At 41.8% G+C, this 24,085-nt stretch overlaps 1 protein-coding gene across 3 annotated transcripts in view; it reads left to right on the forward strand.

The window, feature by feature from the left end:
• Nucleotides 1-24,085, forward strand: part of LOC125453942 (islet cell autoantigen 1-like protein) — a 94,680-nt gene that overhangs the window by 22,317 nt on the left and 48,278 nt on the right. For all 3 annotated transcript variants that reach the window (XM_059647025.1, XM_059647026.1, XM_059647024.1), the window contains 2 exons: nucleotides 5,981-6,104; nucleotides 7,138-7,336. In XM_059647025.1, the coding sequence (XP_059503008.1) occupies nucleotides 5,981-6,104; nucleotides 7,138-7,336 (323 nt within the window). The remainder of the gene's footprint in view (nucleotides 1-5,980; nucleotides 6,105-7,137; nucleotides 7,337-24,085) is intronic.

Consider the following 24,085-nt stretch of genomic DNA (forward strand, 5'->3'; position numbering starts at 1 on the left):
CTTGCACTGAGAAGGGTAGAATGAGGCCATGTTATCATAGACCAGGTAGATGCCTATACCATGCTTCAATTAAAGTAAATTTCTGTCCACTTAAGATTTTTCCACTTACCTACGATGGTGTAAATTGAATGCCAGAGCTCTACCCAATTTCTTACATCATTGAGAAGCAACTCAGTCTGATCTACCACTTTATACTGATGCAGGATCCAGTTCAGAAAGAACATGGCTTGTGCAACCAGATATGTCTCTCTCAGGCTGGTGCAGTAGCAGAGAAAGACTTGGCATTTAAAAGCACAATGCAGAGTTTGTCAGGATTAGATTTGGTTCATTTTTAATTAAAATTGTTGACCCCTTGTCATCACAGCAGATAAAGTAAAGAAGGTTTAAGAGACTTCAGGTGTTACATTTGTTTGGTGCAATGATGCCAGCAAGATCAAAGTGTCTGAATCGGATTGGAACAGCACAGTACCAATGTTGTCACTAGATATAGTTGACGTTTCCAATTAATACACTGTTGGAAAAAAAATCCCAATTTAGCGGATCACCTGCTGTGTGGCTCTTTGTTAATCAACTTAAATTGTTGCCACCAGTAGTGACCCACCTGTATCTGCCAGCAGTGCACTCTTGTGCCATTCAGCACAAAATGCTGTTTCTCCAGACAGTCCAAGTCTGAAAAGACAAATCCAATTCAAGTGGGCAATGTATAAAAATTTCACACATTGAACAATAATGTTTTACTAAACTCCCTGTGACCATACATTGATGTCACAGAAATTAGAAGAATTTCTTTCTCTTTGAGGGCTGCAAGTCTTTGCAACTGTCTTCCCAAGAAAGCAATGGAAGTGATATCATCGAATATTTTAAACAGAAGAGATGGATTCTTGACTAACAAGGGGGTCAAAGTTATTAGGAGTGGGGTGGATGCAGAGGAGGAAAGGAATGGGAATGTAGAGTTTAGACCACAAACAGATCAGCCAAGATCTTATTGAATGGCGGAGCAGACTCAAGTGGCTCAGTGGCCTGCTTCTGCTCCGAATTGATGTGCTTGTGACAGGAAACAGAATACTGTGTTTTCTTCATTGCCTATACCATAGCATGTGCTACACCCCAACTAAAAGATAGATCAGTCATGCAAGGACCCACAGAACCATGACCAGTGACACTGAATGTCCTAGGTGGACTATCAGATTCATTAGCGAGTGATTGCACATCATAACAACCCTAACTCGTTGATCCCAATTTTATTTTTGGTGCAAGCGCCTCTAATTGTATCTTAATTGGTAGAATCATAAAAAACCTAGGCTTTTGGGCCCGATTCTGCTTTAGAAGTATCAAAATGATTTGTGTCTATAGGTGGTGCTATTTGCACATTTTTCTACCAGGATATGTTGAGCTGTATGGTGAGTCTGCTTCTGTAGAACAACAAAAATTGGGGTGAATTGGCATCCGTCATCACCAATGACCAAATTCCTAATGCCATAATCACCATATCCAAAATGAGTGCACAGAAACAAATATTGAAACTTCTATAAAGGGTAAAGCATTGCAGAGCCAGAGGGCAAGGCTAAGGGATTGGGACTATGTGATTTGCTCCAGCGGAGAGCCAGAGTGAGCATGTTACGCTGTAACCATTCAGTGGTTCTAATGATGTTTTAATTTAGTTTAACGGGATTAAAACATTTGCTGTTTGCTTTTTTTATTCTTTTATGTAATGTGGCCATCGCTCTCTAGGCCAATGTTATTGCCCCAAACCTAGTTGTTCTTGGTAAGGTGGGTAATTCATGCTGAACTGTCTTTTTGCATTGCTGCAGTCCACTTGGTTTAGATGTGTCTAGTCAAAGCTAGGTGATCTTTCCGTCTTCAATCCTTCCTTTCTTTCACATGATTGATAAAACCGAATAGTTTTCTGAGCCTTTTGAGAGGACTGTGAAGAGTCAGTCACATTGTTGTGGGTCTGGAGTCACATATAGCACAGACCCGGTAAGGATGACAGTTTCCCTTCCTAAAGGGCATTAGTGAACCAGATGAGCTTTTATGACAATTGCCAATGATTTCCTGGTTGTTGTTAGAGTATTAATTCTAGATTTTTTCATTCATTTCAAATTCCACCATCTGCCAAGTGGGATTTGAATCCTAGTTCCCCGAACATTACTTGGTCTCTGAATTAGTAGTCATATAATGATGCCAGTAAACTGCCTAGAAGACATGAAATGGATTTTTGCAGTCTGAATCCTGGTTCCAATTGAACAAATTTGGGAGTGATCAGCAATAAATTGGCAGTCAGGCCATGGGGTGACGGCTATAAAAAGTGGAAATGTGTCCACTTGGATTAGGGCCATGGCAAATTTTAGGCTGCATCTCTAACCATGCTGCACCTGATCTGGAAAATCTGGCTCTCCCTGACAGGGCATGACTGAAACCCAGTGTTCAAGGTGGTACTGCTAACATTGCTCACGTTGAAGAGCACAACACTCGTTTCCAAATATAACTTCTTAAAGTTATTTTTTTCAGTTGTCTTACATTGAAATAATAGTGTTGGCTTTAGTGCGATGCTACTTAAACGATCGTCTCCAATTAATAAGAATCACACTTGTAACAGCAAGAACTGAATAGTTTCTATTTCAGGCACTCATTACTTGTGGCATACGCTGTCAGGTCAATTGCAGGTTGGTAAGTCAGAGAGTGAAGGCCTCTCTCCTCTGCTACAACGACATATCTTACTCCAAAAGTATTTCCACCTCCACTAAGGTGAATCTGCCTCGTGCTTCTGTCTCCCACATCAGCCTACCTTGGGGCTTGCCTGAGGAGGTGTGTGCAAATTATATTTCCATCCATAGCCAAAATAAATTGGGTTAAGCCTGTCCAAGCCTGATTTATGAGGGGTTTTGTCATCTCTGGCTGGATCAAATGTGAAGTGAAGGTCCACCACTCAAGAACTTGCAACATTTTCTTTTATTCATTCATGTTCAATTTGGTGTTGTTGACTAGAGCAGCATTTATAGCCCAGAGCCCTTTTAAAATATAGGCTTAGATGTGTAGGTGAGCTGCTGTGCTTTAGATGTAGTTTACTTGGACTTCAAAAAGGAATTTGAGAAGGTCCTGCAGTGGAGACTGATAGCAAAGTTAAGAGCCCAGGCATTACCAGAAAATTTGGCAAATTGGGTCCACAGTTGGTTGAGTGGCAAGAAGCAGAGTTGTGTTTTTCCGACTAGAAGATTGTGTCCGGTGGGATCCCACAAAGGTCAGTGTTAGATCCTTTGCTGTTTTTAGTTTACTTACATGATTTAGACTTGAATGTAGGAGGGTTGATCAGTAAGTTCGCAGAAGATACAAAAATTGGTGAAGTGGTAAATAGTGTAGAAGATAACCTTAGATTACAGGAGAATTTAAATGAGTTAGTCCGATGGGTTGATCAGTGGAAAACAGAATTCAGTTGGGATAAATGTGAACTTGTGTCGTTGGACAAGACAGTCAAGGCAAGGGAGCACATGATGGACCCTGGGAAGCACTGAGGATCAAATGGACCTTGATGTGTATGTACACTGATCCATAAGGTATCAGGACAAGTGCATAAAGTGGCTAAGACCACATGTGGGATATTGCCTTTATTTATCAAGGCATAAAGTTTAAAAGCAGGAACTGATAAAACTTTGGTGAGGCCACAGCTAAAGTATTGTGTGCAGTTCTGGAATCCACATTATATGATGGATCGGATAGCATTGGGGAGGGCGCAGAGATTTTGTTGGATGTTAACAGGGAAAAAAAATAAAGAACTGCAGATGCTAGAAATCAGAAACAAAAACATAAATTGCTGGAAAAACTCAGCAGGTCTGGCAACATCTGTGGAAAGAAAGCAGTGTTGATGTTTATAGCCCGGTGATGACGAGCCAATGGACTTGAAACATTAACCATGTTTTTTCTCCACAGATGTTGCTTGACCTGCTGAGTTCCCAGCAATTTCTGTTTTTGTTTTCTAGGATGTTGTCTGGGCTGGAGAGTTTCAGTTATGAAGAGAGATTGGACAGGCTAGAGTTGTTTTCCACATAGTAGAAGAGATTGAGAGGGGACATTGTTGAGATGTATAAAATTATGAGGGGAATAGATAGAGTGGGCAGAAAGAAACTTTTCCCCTTGATGGAGAGATTAATGGCATGGTGCATAGATTTAAGACAAGGGGCAGAAGGTTTAGAGGAGATGTGAGGAAAAGCGTTTTCGCCCGAAGGGTGGTGGGAACCTGGAACTCACTGCTTGTGAGAATGGTAGAGGCAGAAACCGTCTTAATATTTAATAAGTACTTAGATGTGCACTTGTGATTCAAGGCTATAGGCCAAAGGGACTAGAATTATTTTATTGTTTCTGACTGGTGCAGACGCAAAGGGCCAAAGGGGCCTTTCTCTTTGCTGTGGATCTCTATGACTCAATGACTAAGAGTCAGCCACACTGCTGTGGGTATGGATTTACATATATACCAGACAATTTCCTTCAATAAAGGTGAATCACCTAATGTGGTTTATGTCAGTGAACGAAATGGATTTTTCTAATAATTGATGGTGATTTCTTTGTTATCATTAAATTCTTAATTCCAGATTGCTATTGCATTCAAATTTGAGCCTGGGTCCCCAGAACAATAATCTGTGTCTCTGGATTAATATTCCAGTGATAATATGTTTAGACTTGCCCCATTTAATGTCAGATCAAGGTTTGCCAATGCTAGGACCTTTAACCTTAGTACTTGCGTTCTCCCTGAGTGATTCTGATAATGATGTGTAAGGAATTTAGACAATGTTAAGGTGATCAGCCTTCAATTCTGTCTGTTGCAGTGTACATTGTATAAAGTGTTGCCTTGTGAAAGCAGCAAGAGATTACATGCCTAAACTGAGTCTACTATTCATTGCTCAGTTCTTTGCAAAAGATCCATGCTTCTCAATTTAAGTGTCCTTGCTTTGCTGCTGGATTCCTCACCAATGGCCTCTTCACCTTCAGACTTCACAACCCCAAAGTCCTCCTGACCAACTTCCAATCTTCATCCAGTGTAAACTTCACTTTATCTAAAACTCTGGTCCCCTCAAAATCAACCAAATCACATTGACTCGTCATCTTTGAGTTGTCGATCTGCATTGGCTCATGGCCCATTGGCACCACACCCTTGTGTTTGTGTCCCTTTGTGGTTTCACCCTGTCATACGTGCAACAGGTTCCAGCCCTACAGCATTCCCTTGCACTCTGCCCCCACCCTAGATTTCTAGGCTCTATTGCCTCCTTGGTTCATCACCACTGGCAGCCTGCAAAGATGTAAACCCGCTATATCAAGCTCTGTTTTAAAGAAGAGTCATACTGGATTTGAAACTCTGTTTTTCTCTCTAAAAGTGCTGCCAGATCTGCTGAGTTTCTCTGGCATTCTCTGTGTTTGTGTCAGATTTCCAGCATCTGCAGTATTTTGCTTATGTGCCTCATTAAATTGTCTTGTTGACCGTCCCCAAACCTGGCATAGTGGTAATGTGATCACTCTAGTCACCTTCTGAAATGACAGGCTAACCACTGTGTTCAAGGACAGATAGGGATAGGCATCAAATGCTGAGGAGGAAGAACTCCTCTTTTAAGATCCCCTTTAATACTCTCTGATTAACTTTTTGGCCGTAATCCCTAGTGTTGTCGTCTTGAGTGTCCTTGTTTCCTTAAGATCCTTTGAATGTCCTTTGCTCTGTTTAAGCAGCATTATAAATGCAAAGTCTAAATTAGAATATGTGAAATATTGCGGTGCTCGAAATTTCAAACAAAATATGACTCTTCTGAAGAAATCAGACTGAAGTCAAAACATTAACTCTATTTCTGTCCCCACAGATGCCGCCATACCTACGAGCTTCTCCAGCTCTTTCATTCTAAATTAGAGTTTCTTATCTTTAAGGACAGCTGTGTGACCATGTATCTCGACAGTTCATTGTGATTTTACTGGTAATTGCTGTCTAACTTGACCCTTGCAGCTCTATCCCAGGAAGAGAACGAGCTGGGCATGTTCCTGAAGGGGCAAAGCGAGCAAGATAAAACCCCAGCTGGCAGGATGATGCATGCTACCAGTAAAGCCCTGTGTGGTTCTGCAAAGCAAAGGTACACTCACTCACCAGACTCAGCTCACCCTTGTACTTGTTGTCTCACCTGATGGCTGCTGTTTCCACGTGTATGCTGTTGGTTGAGAAATGAAATAATCCGTGGATATATGTTCACTCCATGTGATTTCATCTCTGATGATAATTGAGCCCATACAATTTTTATTTGTCAGTAAATTGAATGCGTGTTGTGGCTCAGTTGAAGACTTGAGTTTCAAGCTGCCCATTGTGGGTAAGGGGTAACTGTTTCTATTGCAATAACAATACAATCCATGGAACGATTCTAAGATGATGCTGAATTTATGGAATCCACTGTTGTGTAAACATTTCAGTCCAAAATTGTTTGGGAAATTTGTTTCTGCAGTGGTATTCTGGGAGCCAATTAGATGTAAGATAACATAGTGTAAAGGTGGATGAACATAGCAGGCCAAGCAGCATCAGAGGAGCAGGAAAGCTGATGCTTCGGGTTGAGACCCTTCTTCAGAAAAATTATATGTGTTGATTTGCAGGGAAGATAAATTTAACACTGGTGCTGAAGTTGGTTGCATGTTTGGTAATGTGGGATGTCATTGCAAAAAAGATGGCATTTCCTTGAGCATCATCTCTTAAGGATTTGGAGAAATGTATAACATTTTAAATGCCCATTGTGGGCACTGAGAAGCAGCCTGACCCAGATACATGTAATGCCCGGACCTAGACTGAAGTACAAGTGGTTGAAGGTCCCACTGCTAGGTACAGTGATGAGAACTGCGAAACTAAGAATATCAGAAAAACCAGCAATATGTTGGTTTTAAGTATGATCCCCTCCGCCATTCCCTGAATACTAATATTCTAAATTCTACAGGAAGGGTCACTAGACCCGAAACATTAACTGTTTTTTTCCTTCACAGATGCTGCCAGACCTGCAGAACTTTTCCAGCAATGTTGTTTTTTCCCTGATTTTCAGTATCCGCAATACTTTTGGTTTTTACTTAATATTCTAAATATGTCTGGTGTTGTGAAATCCATCCGCTTCCTGCCTTTGCTCATTCCAGGTTAGCACTGCGTGTCCCTCTAGTCCGACTGGAGCAGGAAGTGGAGACGTTCCGGCGACGAGCAGTCACTGATACTCTCCTCACGGTGAACCGGATGGAACAGTCCCGAACAGAGTACAGGGGGGCGTTACTCTGGATGAAGGATGTCTCTCAGGAGTTGGATCCTGACACATACAAACAGATGGAGAAGTTCAGGAAGGTACATGGGCTGTGCAGGAATAATGCATTCTATTCTAATTATTTAGGGGGTGTGTTGAACTGAAATTTTGTTTAGATGTAGAAGGACAGGCAGTGTCACTTGGGAGACTTTAGGAGGAAGAACATTTTGCTCTTGATTTGGCAGTGTTTTTTGGTTTGTGCTTGCATTTTTTTAGGTTTGCCATCTTGCAAGAGCATTTTGTTCCAAGGGTTGCATTAGGGGTAGTTAGATTGCACTACCAATTGGCTCTTGTCTAGCAGCATATCCACAGTTTCCCGGGCTTACACTGCTGAAAGTATGTTTTTTTTTGAATCTGTGTTTTTATTAAAGCCATTAGTACTTTGGGACACATGTCAAAGGAAGTGCCCCAAAGTGCTAATGGCCTTAAGGACTCAAGGACTGCTCAAACAGGCTTTATTTTAAATTGGGGAATAAGTTGTGAGCTGTGTTGATGGCCTGAGATTATTAAAGATAAGACTTCATTTTTATAATAGTCAAATTATAATTCTGTTCTGATGTGGATTTTGGCCTTTCTATGTACAAAAGGGAGCGATTTTCCAGAAAATACTTGAATTTCTGGGTTAATTGTCTCACGATTATACCACTTGGCCATTGATTTCCTCATTTTAATATGACCCAGATCAAACATTCTGGGGAGCTAGTTTCTGAGCAATAACAGGAAATTCTTCACAGTGGTGGGATTGTCATGAAAGTTCAGCAAGAAAGGAAGCAGGGGATGATCAAAATGTGGAAAGTTTTGCATTACTGAGCAAGAGTACTTACATGTGCTCGCTCTATTTTACTGTTTTCTGGAGTGTGTCTAGACTTACTGTAAATTATTGCTGATGTTGTTAACAGAAAAGAATGTCTTTGAAAACTGACCTAATCCTGTCAATTTCAAATTTTAGTTTTATTCTTTCATTGATCTTTTTATTTGACTTGCTCAGCCCACCCCTGCAATATCGTTCATCTGAGGTTCAGCTTAGCTCATTGATTAGACTGTTGCTTTTGGATCAGAAAGTCACTGGTTTAACATACCACAAAGAACAAAGAAAATGCTACTTTAGTAAAGCTGCTGTCCTTCAGATTCTGCTCAGTTTACCCATTCAGGTCCATATTCAGGATACAACAGCATTATTCAAAGAGGAACAAAGAGTTCTGATATCTTGGTCAACATTCCAAAGTCAATTAAGCCAATATCATAATTGGTCATTAATGTTCACATTGTATTTCTGACTTGCTCCATGCATGATGACTTCTGAATGTGCCTAGGGAATACAGTTTAACAAAGACCAGATGTCCTTGCTTTCTGATGCCATTGCAGTTCAAAATAGACCGTCCAAGTGACATGCTGATTTTTCACTAGGCTAGGCAATCTGTTGAGCATAGACAACCTGGAACCTTTGTTTTAGGTAACTGTTACTAGAGTGAATATGCTGTAATGTTGAGAAGTTTATGTACGGTCCAGGTTGATTCCAGGCTTTACATAGTAGAGTTGGAGACAGCTCACATCACTAAGCTAAAGCCTGTTCTAGACGGTACATTGGATCAGTCATTTTAAGGCATTTTCTGAGTTCAGGATCTTGAATTGGTTGAAATTTTCATGTCAGATCTTGGTGCTCGTATAGTTCTTCACCCCCATTCTTCCCGGATTCCATTGTGTTTAGTTTTGAAACCGCATTTCCTTTCCTTAAAATCAAACTCCAGCACCTACCTTACATGTTTTGAAGGATTGTATGGTTTAATAGCCCTTGGCTGAATGATCTTCCTCCAGCTTTGGCCAAGAGAAGCCTGCATTTTCATTTGCCAATGCAAACAATTTTTCAATGTTTATGCAAAGGGTCTGGGGTTTCAATCACTCTGTCAGTGCAATCCCTGCCAGCCCATGTCCTTGAGTATGCCTCTGTCTCCCAATCTCCAGACCCTGGTCAGTACAGTAGTCTTTGCCCAAGGTCCCTGGTCACTGTCCTAGCCCCCTCTCTCCAATCACTGTTCCCATGCCCAGTCACTGTCCCTGCCACACTCCCCAGTCTTTGTCCCTGCCTCCATTCCCTGGTCACCATGTTTATCTCAGCCCAGTACCCAATCTCACTCTCTTGTGCGCCCTCTCTCTCTCTTGCTGGCTCTCTCTCTTGCTGTGGAGTAGAAGCTAGATGCTGGTCTCAACTTGGTTGGAAGGTGTGTTATTCTGAACTTTTCTTTCTTTAATTTTCTAATTTATTCCTATGATCTGTAATGCAATACTTGTATTTCTTTATTTTTCTAAGTTGTTTTCCTCAAGAATTTGTACTTAAGAATGCACCTGGGTACCTTTGTAGCTAAGGTGGCGCTGTAAATTACAACTCGTAAACTTTTCACTGAACTCTTTCAAGTACAGGTGACAGTAAAGCTAATGCTAATCGAATGTGGCTCCCTCATTATGTATAAGAGGGCAGTTAAGAGTCAGCTGCATTGCTGTGTGTCTAATCAGTGTGTTCGTGTCACCCTCTCGTTGCATTTGCCATTCTCCTCCATCTGGTATATCTCTGATCTCTAGCGTCCATGCCCCCCTCATACAGTTTTCAAAACCAGCCTCCCCTATCGATTTTTAGAAACTCAGTTTCTTATTCCAGCTGGTCATTGCTGTTCTCAGGTAATGTCATAGAGAAAAGCCTGACCTTGAATATCCAATATAAAGAAAAATGAGAAATCTAGAATGAAATTTTATTTTTATTAACTTGGCATTCAAAATGATGAATTTGGTATCTGTTAAAATGTATCACCCTCGGCAATTGCCTACTTTGTCTGTATGGTCAGGCAAGGCCTGCAAAGAGTACACGAAGTACATAATGGTACTAACCATTACAGAAAATATCACTTCCACATCTCACAGGCTGCTGATGGATCCATACTATTTTGAGAACTCAGAGGGGCATAACATGGGATAATCTGAATGCGTACAGTAGGAATATTCTGGAGAATGCAGGACTAGAATTAATACTGCAGAATATTTATTGATAGTATTAAGAATTCAGTAAATATGTGAAATTTTTAAACTTTCTCGATACGGACCAGTAACACACTTACTGGTTTGGCCCCTACTGTTGAGACGTATTCCTGGAGAGAGCATTTTGAGCTGTGTAGTCAGACTGTGAGATAAATCCTGGGTAGTCTGTTACCTGATGCAGTGTTAGGGCAACTTAATTATGCAGCATCACTATTGACTATATGGTGTCTGTCAGGAAGGACTGAGACTTGGGTCAGCATTGAGAAAGTACAGTTTATATTCCAAGAAACGAAGACCATTCGCAGAATCTATTTTTGCATTTTTTTAATGAAGATGTCATAAACGTAACCACTGCAAGCTTTTTCTGGTTAATGCCAGATGATACCTCCAGCAACATGCAGTGATTGGAGATAGTTACATACACATTAAGTGAGCAGTATTAACCCCAGTCGAGTGCAGCAGTGAGGTCTCCAAATGTGTTTGCCAGGGAAATTATTCAGTCATCGTTCCAGCAATGAATAATGGTGTCACAATGTACAGTTTTAGTTGGAGAAAATGAATTAGGAGTATTACACAAACTTGTGTTTGTCAAAGAACTTTTCCCCTCTGTGTGTTGTAAAAATTATCTTAGTGACCACTGATACACACTCATTCACAAATGTAAAAGACATTTTCCATAATTTATTTGGCAAGTGGAAGTATGCGGAGTACTGTTTACTCTAGAAACTAATATTGCAGTGTAAGTTCTTGGGAATATCCGCGTTCTGTGGGTATATAGAACTTGCGGCACTGATTATGGTATTTGGGATTGATCATACACAATTAACACCAAAATAAGAAATAAGAGTGGCAGTAGGCCTTTACTGCCATTTGATTACAATCATCTCAGCCTAAACTCCACTTTACTGCCTGCTCCCCATAACCCTTCAACGAATGACTAAACTCCTTAAATTTATTTACTGTCCTGGTATTCACCACACTCTGTGAATTGCACAGATTCACAACCCTTTGGGAGAAGTAATTCCCCTCATCTTTATTTTAAACTTGCCACCTTTTGGCTTAAAACTATGATCTCTTGTTCTAGATCTTCCCACATGAGGAAACATCCCTTCTTTGTTTACTTTGTCAGTTCCCTTCAGCCTCTTGTATACCTCAGTTAGATCTCCTCTCATCCTTGTGAACCCTGGTGAGAGTATAGGCCTGAACTGCTCAACCTACCTTCACAAGAGAAACCTTTCAGTTCTGGAATCAATCTAGTGAGCCTCCTCTAAACTGCCTCCAGTACAATTACATACCTCCTCAAGTGGACCAAAACTGTATGCAGTACTCCAGATGACTTGTAGAGTTGCAACACCACCTCCCGCTTTTATACTTGATTCCTTTAGCCATAAATGGCAAATTACTTTCCTTTTTACCTGCTATACTTACAAGTTTTCTGTGGCTAATACCCAAAGATTCTCAGTGCCCTTTGCATGAAGCATTTTGAAGTTTCTCTTCATTTAGATCATAAGTTGTGTTTTTATTCTTTCAACCAAAATGGACAACCTCAAACTTACCTATGTTAAACTTCATATGGCAAATTTTGACCCATTCACCATATCCATTTGTAAATTTCTTACTTCATTGTAATTTACATTCCTATTTACTAACACTATATGCCAATCTCTGAAATTTCTGTTCTAATTCATTATTATCAAATAATGAGAGGGAAAACTACATGTGGAATATTGCTTGGGTTCAAAACATGCTTCTCAATGCAGCCACATAGTACATATAGGCCCAGATCTTCAGATTAGGATTAGAAACCCCATTTTTCAACACTAATCAAAGTAAAATATAGACATTTCCTTTCACAACTTTTTGGAGTGACTTTCTGATGGAGGATCCTTCAGAACTGATGAAGTTCAGCAAATATCAGAGGGAGCAGCTTTGAGAATCTGTGCAGGTGCAACAACATTAATTGCTGCATTCTGATAAACTGTTATGTTGCACTGCAGCTGTTTGTGTGGGAGCTTTGACAATAATCACAGCCTTTTTCTACATTATCCCCATATCCTTCTACATCATTGGTAACCAGAAATCTATCAACCTGTATTTAAACATGCTCAAAGAATGAGCTTCCTCTGCTTTCCAGTGGACACTTCCAAAGGAATTGTAGAATATATTTCTCCTCATCTCGTCTCAAGTGCTTCCTCTTATTTTGAAATTGTGCCCCCCCCCCCCGATTCTAGACCTCCCAACCAAGGGATAAATCTTATCTGTTCCTGAAGTGTTCATAAGTTTCAATGAGTGCACTCCTCATTCTTCAAAACTCTAGAGAATGCTGTTTGCCCAGTCTCTCTTCATAGGGTAGTCCCACCATTCTGGGAACAAGTCTGTGAACTTTGGTTGCACTTCCTCTATGACAATAATATCTTTCCTGAAATAAGGAGACCAAAACTGCACACAGTTACAATCTAACTAAAGTCTGATACAATCGTATACTTACACCCTCTTGGGATAAAGGCTAACATTTCATTAGCTTTCCCAGTTGCTTGCTGCACTTACACGTTAGTCTTCAATGACTTAACAAGGACAGCAAGGAACGGTCCCAATCTGAAATGTCAACTTTCCTGCTGCTTGGCCTGCTGTGTTCCTCCAGTTTCAAACGGTGTTATCTCTGACTGCAGGATCGGCAGTTCTTACTATCTTTGAGCTTGTTCCCTTTATACATTTACACATTCCAACCTTGTACCATTTAAGAAATACTCTGACCAAAATGAACAGCCTCACATTTTCCACATTTATATTCCATCTGCCATGTTCTTGTCTACTCGCTAGGTCTGACCAAATCCTCTTGAGAACCCACTTTGCATCTTCGTGACAGCACACATTCCCAATTAGTTTTATAACATCTGCAAATGTGACAAACCAATACAATCCAAATCATTAATATACATTATGAACAGCTGGGGCACAAGTACTGATCCTTGTGTTAGCTCCCTAGTAATAGCTTGCCAGCATGAGAGTGACCTATTGTTCCTACGCTCTGTTTTCTGTCTGTTAGCCAATCCTTAATCCATGCCAAAACATTACTCCTGTCCCATGCACTTTAATTTTACTAAGCAATCGCCTGTAGGTGACTTTATCAGAGTTTTTCAGCAAATTCAAGTTTAGCACCTTCAGAATTCCACAAGCATAGTGTCTTCATTTTTCCTTTACACGTATTGCAATTTATTGCATCATATGCTTTTCTGAGACACTGGCGCTTTTAAAGAGAATGCCTCTTTAAGTACCACGCTGGTAGTTACTCAGGTTTGCCATGCAGTTTGGCATGAATAAGCCATTTGTTTTGCAGCAGAATGTATAAATGTATCTATCAAAGATGGATTGATTCCTTTCCTGGAGAATTCTGCTAGCATTCAATGCCTTGACTTCCAGCAGTTACCTTTACAGTTGTATGCGCTGGCTGCCAAGAATAGCTCCTTTTTTTCTCGGCATGGCTGGTCACACTGTTTACTTGTCGGCTTGTATCAGACCGAAAACTATTCTCTCTGGGTTACTTCCTTAGAAGGAAGCGGGGGCAGTTGAAGATTTTTTTTATTCACACTACTGTGTCAGCTTGTATAATCAACATTCTGTTTACAGAATTCACATCTATTAATACATCCTTAACGCAGAAGAATGTCAGATCGCATAAGCTGCGATGCAAACCTTGAGAGGTGTAATCTTGCCAACTTTTAAATGGTGTGATCACAAGTTCACATCTGATGATTGGTAGATCCCAATTGATTATTGCTAGCTTGATGCTATGTGCCGGCCTGGCAGAACAAAATAGAAGTTGTGCAAGTTGTAGCCATCTGAGTGCCTTTGGGGCAACAAACTGAGCCTTGCATGTTCAGCTTGCCTACTTGTATTTTCCAAATATAGAACATCCAGCAAGAGTAACTTGGATTAATACAATAATAACAAATGAAAGCAGGAGTTGGCCATTTAGTCCTTTGAGTTCTGCCATTAAAGAGATCATTGCTGATTGGATTGTGGCCTGAAATCCATTTTCCTCCTGCCTACCATAACCCATGACTCCCTTGTTAATCCAGTCTGTTTAACTTTGCCCTGAATATGTTCACAGACTCAACTTCCACCTCTCTCTGGAGAAGGGAATTCCAAAGACTAATGACCTTCTGAAAGAAGAAATTCCTCCTCCTTTCCATCTAAATGATAGGCCTTTGCTTTGAGACTGCCCAGATTCTCCTATAATGAAAAACATCTTCTCTGTGCATCTCTTCCTGACAAGTCCCCTTGGCATCTTCTGTGTTTCACTCAGATCACTTCTGATTCCATGCAAGTCCATGAGGGTAGGTTGAACCTGCTTAACCTTTCCTCATAGGATGTCTCCTTCTTCTCAGAAATCATCTGTTGTACTTTGGTTGAACTACTTCTGATGCTGCGTTATCAGACATTTCATGCTTTACAAGAGTATTATTAGATGAAGTTGGATACTGGACCACATGAGGAAATATTGGAAGAGATGACTAAATGTTTGCATGATAAATGCTTCTGAAACCTATCAGGAGGTAGAGAGGTAAAGGGAGAGAAATCCAGAGTTTCAATGCTATGGAATTAAAGGCATGATTGCCATTGTCTTGGGCAATGAAGGAAGTCGAGATATTGAATCGCCACACTGCTAGCAGGATATGGTGGCTTTGGAGAGGGTACAGAAAAGATTTACCAGGATGTTGCCTGGTATGGAGGGCATTACCTATGAGCAGAGGTTGGCGAAACTTGGGTTGTTCTCACTGGAACAACGGAGATTGAAGGGAGACCTAATGGAGATCTACAAGATTATGAAGGGCATAGACAGAGTGGACAGTCAGAAGTGTTTTCCCCAGGGTAGAAGAATCAGTTACCAGGGGAAATGGGTTTAGGTGCGAGGGACAAGGTTTAAAGGTGATGTATGAGGCAAGTTTTTTTACACAGAGTATGGTAGACACCTGGAACTTGCTGCCAGGGGAGGTGGTGGAAGCAGATACAGTAGTGACTTTTAAAGGGTTTCTTGACAAATATATGAAGGTAGGGGGGGGTTTTAGTTGTGATGGGTAGCACGTCAGTGCGGGCTTGGAGGGCTGAAGGGCCTGTCCTGTGCTGTAATTTTCTTTGCTCTTTTTTAAGAGGCCAGGATTTAAAGATTTTTGAAGATTGCAGGGCATTGGATCATGAGGGCTGTTTGTTATCAGCTGCTGCCTATATTTGGAAGACACTCTTGTGGCTTACAAAGGCCTGGACAGATCCATCCCTGACCCCCTAGTTCAGAGGTAGAGACGTTATCATTATGCTCCAAGAGGCCTCTTGGTCTGCTTTATTTGGCCATTTTGTACTACTGGATCTGCTTCATTTTCTAATCAATCTGTTCAGCAATGTTATTACATATCTCTAAAGTAAATAGGGCTTGAACCTGGGCCTCCTGCCTCAGAGGTAGAATATTATTTCTGTGCACAAGAGCCCCCAGGTCTGCTTTGTAATATTTTCTAACCAGCCTGTTCAGAGATGTCATTACACACCTGGGGAGCTGGAGGGACTCAAACCCAAGTCTTATGACTTAGGGCTGAGTACTACCACTGTACTACAAGAACCCTGTGAGTCTGCTGTATTTTCTTTTATATCCACTGGTTTGCTTTTTTAAATCAACCTGTTCAGAGATGTTATGTTAGACTTCTGAAGCAAGTAGGCCCTGGGCCTCCTGTATCAGAACTATAGTCACTACCACTTCACCTCAAGAACACTATGCATCTTCCTGTTTTATAATATGTTTGAGTCAACCTGTTCAGAAATGTTATGAAACTTCCCTGGGTCTCCTGGTTCAAAGATAGGGACACTACTAATGCACCACAGGAGCCCCCGTATGGATCTGCTTTGTCGCTTTCCTCTTTATATCCAGAAATGTTATATGTCACAACCAAGCTACTTTCCCGTCACCAAATCATTGTGACTTTTTATTTATTTTTAAACCGCCACCAGTAAATTGCCTGTGCAGCCAATTAGAAATTTATATGCAAAACCTATTTATGGGCAATGTGAACCATCAAAAGTGAGGATAGGGTAGGGAGAGCCAGAAAGGTCTAAATCAAAATAGAGTTACAGAACAACATAGAACAGTACAGCACAGTACGGGCCCTTCGGCCCACGATGTAATGCCGAACTTTTACCCTAATCCTAAGGTCTGTCTAACCTCCACCCCTACCTTATATTATCATCCATATGCCTACCTAATAGCTGGTTAAATGCCCCCAGTGAGGCCGACTCCACTACCCTCTCCGGCAGTGCATTCTCCGATATCTACCTCCACTCACTTTAAAACTGTGACCCCTCATAAAAGCTACCTCCACCCAAGGAAAAAGTCTCTGGCTGTCTACTCTATCCAAATCTCTGATCATTTTGTATACCTCTATCAAGTCGCCGCTCATTCTTTGTTGTTCTAAAGAGAAAAGCCCTAGCTCTCCCAAACTTACCTCGTAAAACCTTCCCTTCATTCCAGGCAACATCCTGGTAAATCTTCTCTGCACCATTCCAACACCTCCACATCTTTCCTGCAATGAGGCGACCAGAACCAGACACAATACTCCAGATGTGGCTGAGCCAGGCTTTTGAATAGCTAGAGCATAACTTCACGGCTCTTGAACCAGATTCCTCCATTAATGAAAGCTAACACACCGTACGCCTTCTTAACAACTCTATCCACCTGGGTGGCAGCTTTCAGGGAACTGTGAACATGTACCTCAAGATCCCTCTGCTCCTCCACACTCCACCGTTAACCCTGTATTCTGCTTTCAAGTTTGCCCTTCCAAAACGAATCACCTCACACTTTCGAGGGTTAAACTCCATCTGTCACTTCTCAGCCCAGCTCTGCATCCTATCAATGTCCTTTTGTAACCGAGAACAGCCCTCCGCACTGTCCACAACACTACCCACCTTTGTATCGTCCACAAACTTGCTAATCCACCCCCCAAATTATTTACAAAAATCACAACTAGAAGAGGACCCAGAACAGATCCTTGTGGTACACCACTTGTAACTGACACCATTTTGATTATTTTCCGTCCACTACCACCCTTTGTCTTCTAAGGGTCAGCCAATTCTGAATCCAATCTGCGACATTTCTCCATATCCGTTTCATATATTTGTTTAGCTGGATGAACACAGCAGGCCAAGTAGCATCAGAGGAGCAGGAAGGCTGATGTTTCGAACCTAGACCCTCCTTCAGAAATGGGGGAGGGGAAGAGGGTATTGAAATAAATCGGGAGAGAGGGGGAAGTGGATACAAGATGGACAGAGGAGAGGATAGGTGGAGAGGAGACAGACAGGTCAAAGAGGTGGGGATGGAGCCAGTAAAGGTGAGTGTAGGTGGGGAGTTAGGGAGGAGATAGGTGAGTCCAGGGAGGATGGACAGGTCAAGGGGACGGGATGAGGTTAGTGGGTAGGAGATGGGGGTGGGGCTTGAGGTGGGAGGAATGGTTAGGGAGGCGGGGACTAGCTGGGCTGGTTTTGGGATGTGGTAGTGGGGAGGGGAGATTTTGAAGCTTGTGAAGTCCACATTGATACCATTGGGCTGCAGGTTTCCCAAGTGGAATATAAGTTGCTGTTCCTGCAACCTTCGGGTGGCATTGTTGTGGCACAGCAGGAGGCTCAGAATGGACATGTTGTCTGAGGAATGGGAGGGGAAGTTGAAATGGTTCACGACTGGGAGGTGCAGTTGTTTAGTGTGGACTGAGCATATTCTGCACAGCGGTCCCCAAGCTTGAGGCGGAGGTTTGGGGACCGCTTTGCACAGCAGGGAAACCAAGTGGAGGCTTAGGGACCGCTTTGCACAGCGGGGGAATCAAGCGGAGGCTTGGGGACTGCTTTGCAGAACACCTACTCAGTTTGTTTGCTAGTCTGTGAGGCGCGTTTCAGAACACGTTTCAGCTTTTCACATTCAGAGAAGACGTTTCAGATTTTCACATTCAGGTGCAAAGTTGCTTGTGTGTTTTTGTTCCTATTGTACTTCGCTCTTTAAGGTGAATATTAATGTTTCCCCAGTTATCCACAATTACAGTTTTTGCTCTCTTGCTTTGCTGCAAATAAGAACTTGTTGGCTATGGCCACTGGGAGAAAATCTTTCGATGGCCACATAATTTGTTTTATGCCCTCATTGACAGAGAGGATTTTAATGGTGCAAAATGTTTACACTTTTTGTACCTGTTTACCTTGAGAGGTTCCAGTCAGATAAAGCACAAGATAAATGCAAAGTGAAATGTTCTTGATAGTGTGTTTTCACTTTCAATTCTATTAGTATTTACAGTCTCTCATTCCAGTCACTCTCATAGCTTACCTGAATAAAACCAGCAATCATTATAAATACATGGAAGCTTAATAGTGTGGATTCATTTACCTTAAGAGATTTACAGCCATATGGGAAGAAAGACATTAATTTTGGGTGGTTATCTAATCAGAGGAAGTCAATGATCTGTAGCACTTTTCTGATAATGTAGACATTTTCTGATCAACCTGTTCATATGAGTTTAGAAGGCATAAGTTTAGATATGATACTTTGTTTAATTAGATAAAGAAAGTATATGACCATGATAATTGGAAATAGTTCATTGATGCCAGAGGTGACACAAGCTGTTGGCATGGAACATGTGATAACACGGTGTGGAGCTGGAGGACACAGCAGGCCAGGCAGCATCAGAGGAGCAGGAAAGCTGACGTTTTGGATCAGGACCCTTCTTCAGCTTTCTTGCTCCTCCGATGCTGCCTGGCCTGCTGTGTTCCTCCAGTTCCACACTGTGTTATCTCTGACACGAGCATTGGCAGTTCTTACTATCTCGGCATGGAACATGTGATCTTGTTGAGGTTGTGGGGACAGCATCCTGCGATCTGGTTGAGGTATTAGGGAACTCTTTGCTTTTTCTGTTCCATCTTGCAGCTAGAGAAGACAACTCTGCAGACTACCTACAAGGACTACCTGTTGAGGATTGCCCTCTGCTTCAAAGCACTTGTTGATTTACCCTAGTTCTAGGGGTGTTAACTTATGCTATGTCAGTCAGTTGTCTGAATCCTTTTGACCAATGACCAGGGGGAGCTATTCATGATGCCAGGATGACTGGTTGCCCTTTGTCCACCTCCATATCAAGGTTAATTTTCATAAGCTCTAAGAACAAAATTCTTATTTTCAAAAACACTCATGATGGGGTACTGTGACGTCTGATAAATCTTTTGCTTAGTTTAGTAGAAGGCGAGTTACTAATATAACATCATTAAATGAGGTCTCAAGCTACGTAGGAAATACTAAAAGCATGTAATTTTAAAGGAAACCCCCATTCCGAACAAAGGGAAGGAAGAATTACGTTTCTATCACAGCTTTCACAACTTCCAGATGTCCCAAAGTGGTATACAGTCAATGCGCACCAGTTTTCAGTGAGTCACTGTTGTTCAACAGGGAAGATGGTCTAAATTTGCATCTGAAAGATAGCATCTGCAACAGTACCGTACTCTTTCAAAGCTTTTTGCATGAAGTGCTGAAGAAGGTCTTGAACACACAATCTTCTGACTCTGAAGTAGAGTATTTTCCACTGAACCCCAGCTAAGATGTTTGAAGAGAGACTTTGGGTTTTGTTAATCTAGATTTAGCTAATAATTAAAAATCAATGAGAAATAACTTATATTTCTAAAGCACCTTTTGTGACCATGGTGAAGCATTTTTGAAACACGGCAAGCAATCTACACAACAACCTTCCACAAAAAGAACTGTGATAGCAACTAGGTGATCTGATTTGATTTAGTGATGTTGATAACAGGATAAAAATTGGTTGATGGCACCACTTTTGATTTTCTTCAAAATAGTGCCACAGGATCATTTAGAGTCATGGAGTTATAGAGCAGAATAGCATGAAAACAGACTTTTTGAACCAACTCATCCATGCACGCACCACCCTCTGTGTGAAAACATAGCTCCTTAAGACCCTTTTAAATCTTTGCCCTCGCACCTTAAACTTATGCCGTCTAGTTTTGGACTCCCCCATCCTGGAGAAAAGACTGAGGCTTTTCACCCTATCCATGCCCATCATGATTTTACAAACCTCTATAAGGCCACTCCTCAGCCTCCGATGCTGCAGGGAAAATTGCCTCAGCCAATTCAGCCTCTCCCTATAGCCCAATCCTTCCAACCCTGGCAACATCCTTGTAAATCTTTTTCAAACCTTTTCCAACTTCCTTCCTACAGCCGGAAGACCAGAACTAAATGCAGTATTCCAGAAGAGGCCTTACTTCTGTACAGCCACAACATGACCTCCCAACTCTTATACTAAATGAACTGACCAATAAAGGCAAGCATACCAAATGCCTTCACTATCCTATCTACTCCACTTTCAAGGAACTGTGATACTGCACTTGAACATCTCTTTGTTCAACAACACTCCCCAAGACCTTACCGTTAAGTGTATAAGTTCTGCCCTGATGTGCCTTTCCAAAATGCAGCACCTCATATTTATTTAAATTAAACTCCATCTGTTGCTCCTTGACCCATTGGCCCATCTGATCAAGGTCCCATTGTACTCTGAGGTAACCCATTCGTTGTCCACTACACCTGCAATTTTGGTGTCATATGCGAACTTACTAACCATACCTCCCATGTTCACATCCAAACCAATTATATAAATGACAAAAAGCAGTGGACCCAGCATCAGTCCTGTGGCATGTTGCTGGTCATAGGTCTCCAGTCTGAAAAGCAACTCTCCACCGTTACCCTCTGTCTTCTTCTTTTGAGCCAGTTCTGTATCAAAATAGCTAGTTTTCCCTTTGTTCCATGTGATCTAATTTTGCTAACCAATTTACTAGGAGATACCTTGTCGAACGCCTTACTGAAGGCCCTCTCGATCTTGTCCACCACTCTGCCCTCATTGATCCTCTTTGTTACTTCAAAAATTTCAAACAAGTTTGTGAGACATGATTTCCCACGCATAAAGTCATGTTAACTATCCCTAATCAGTCTTTGCCTTTCCAAATATATGTAAATCCTCAGGATTCCCTTCAATAACTTGCTCAATAACCACTGATGACAGGCTCGCTGATCTGTAGCTCCCTGACTTTTCCTTACCACCTTTCATAAATTGTGATGCTACATTAGCCAACTTTCAGTCTTCTATCACTTCGCCTGTGGCTATCGATGATACAAGTATCTCAGCAATGGGCCCAGCAATCACTTCCCAAGCATCGCATAGAGCTGTAGTGTATACCTGATTGGTTCCTGGGGATTTATCCACCTTTATGCATTTTAAGACATCTGGCATCACCACCTCTGTAATATTGACATTTTTCAAGATGTCGTCATTTATTTCCCCATGTTCTATATCTTCCGTATCCTTCTCCACAACAAATGCTGATGCAAAATACTTGGTTAGTATCTCCCCATCTCCCGTAGTTCCACACAAAGGCAGCCTGATCTTTAGGGGGTCCTACTCTGTCTCTCGTTACTCTTTGTCCTTAATGTATTTGTGGAATCCTTTTGGATTCTCCTTAACTCTCTTTGCCAAAGCTATCTCTTGTCCCCTTTTCTCCCTCCTGATTTCCACGTTAATTATGCGTGTACAGCCTTTAAACTGTTCTGGGGATTCACTCAATTCCTGCTGTCTATACTGTCTATACTTGACATATACTTCCTTCTTATTCGTGACCAAAGCCTGAATTTCTCTTGTCACCAGCCTTGCCCTCCACCCTAACAGGAATATACTGTCTCTGGACTTCAGCTATTTCATTTTTGACGGCCTCCCATTTTCCAGCCATCCCTTTACCTGCGAACATTTTCCCGCAGTCAACTTTTGAAAGGTTGTGCCTAATGCCATCAAAAATGGCCTTCCTCCAATTGAGAACTTTAACTTCTAGATTCGATCTATCCTTTTCAATCACTATTTTAAAACTAGTAGGGCTATGGTCTGTGGCCCAAAGTGCTCCTCCACTGACATCTCAGTCACCTGCCCTGCCTTATTTCCCAAGAGGAGGTCAAGTTTTGCACCTTCTTTAGTAGGCACATCCATATATGTCCACTCAAGAGGATAGTGAGAGACTTGATTCAATATTTCATCCAAAAGATACTAGTTCTAGCTGGGCAGTGCTCCCTCAGCCTCAATTTTGTGCTCAAACCTCTGAACCCATGAACTTCTGACTCAGGAAAATAGTGGGGAGGATGATGGCAGTGGGGGATTACTAACTGAGCCATGCCTGGTACGGGCAAACATACTTTTAGTATGCTGTGGTTTAAATGGGCTTCAGTAAGGCCTTTGACAAAGTCCTGTATTGAAAGCTGACCCTAAGGTAGGAGCCCGTGGGATCCAAGACAGGTTGGCAAACAGGTTCTAAAATCGGCTTGCTACTAGGAATCAAAGGGTGATGGTGGAAAGTTGTTTTTGAAACTAGAAGCCTGTGAGCAACAGTGTACCGGATGAATCAGTACTGGGACCCTTCCTGTTTGTTACCCATCCTAATGACTTGGATGTGAATGTAGAGAGTACAATTAGTAAATTGGTGGTCTTGTTGATACTGAGGGGAACAGTCTCAGGCTAGAGTCTGACATCAGTCAGCTGGTAAATTGGGTAGAGCAATGGCAGATGGAATTTAGTCCTGATAAGTGTGAGGTGAAGCCTTTCGGGGGTCTATTAAGGGAAGGACATACACTGTGAATGGTAGGTTCCTAGGGATTACTGACGAACAAAGGGACCTTATTCAGCACAGATATACAGGGCAATGAAGAAGGCATATGGGATACTTTCCTTTAATAGCCAGGGTGTGCAACATAGGAGCAAGGTAATCTTGTTATGACTTTATAAAACATTTGTTAGTTAGGCCACAGATGGAATACTGGTTCTGGTAGCCACAGTATCAAAAGGACTTGTCCATACTGGAGAGGGTGCAGAGGAGATTCACTAGGATGTTGCCTGGGGTGAAAATTTATGAGGAGAGTCTGGATAGGTTGGGTTTGTTTTCCATGGAGCAGATGGCTGGGGGATGGGAACTGATTGAGGTGTACAAAATTATCAGAGATATAGGCAGAGTAAATCACGAAAATCTTTTCCCCATGGTAGACTTATCTCAGACCGGAGGGTACAAGTTTAAGGTCAGGATTAAGTGGTTTAGAGATGATCTAAGAAAACTTCTTTCATCCAGGAGGTGGTAAAAATATGGAACACACTGCCTGAGAAGGTGGTAGAGGCAGGTACTCTGACAACATTTAAGAAGCATCTGAATGAGCACTTAAAATGCCAGAGCATAGTAGGCTGTGAGCCAAGTGCAGATAAATGAGATTAGATTAGGTTGGTGTTGTTGGTCAGCATAGATATGGTGGGGTGAAAGGCTTGTTTCTATGCTGTGTGACTCTATAAATACAGAAGACGAACCTGTATTCTACCTATTGTTTAGTTCGTAGTTAGATTTAGGAGAGGGATCTGCTGACTGAAGAGAAATCCCAGAAAAAAACGCTTGTGATTATGCTTCCCAGACAGGATTGTGAGACATCATGAATGTTCTGTCATATGCTGGGGTGTTGCCGAGCCATTGTTCCAGTGAAAAGATTCTCGTTCTAAGGCGTGACCGTATTTAGCAGTCTGGCAGTATTTGTTTTCCTTCACGGGATGAGGGCGTTGCTGGGTAGGCAGCATTTATTGCCCATCCCTAATTGCCCTGAGGGAAATTAAGAGTTAACCATATTGCTGTGGGTCTGGAGTCACGTGTAGGCCTGGGTAAGGATGGCAGTT

The sequence above is a fragment of the Stegostoma tigrinum genome, chromosome 7 (assembly GCF_030684315.1).
Source record: "Stegostoma tigrinum isolate sSteTig4 chromosome 7, sSteTig4.hap1, whole genome shotgun sequence".
In the NCBI taxonomy this organism is placed as follows: domain Eukaryota; kingdom Metazoa; phylum Chordata; class Chondrichthyes; order Orectolobiformes; family Stegostomatidae; genus Stegostoma; species Stegostoma tigrinum.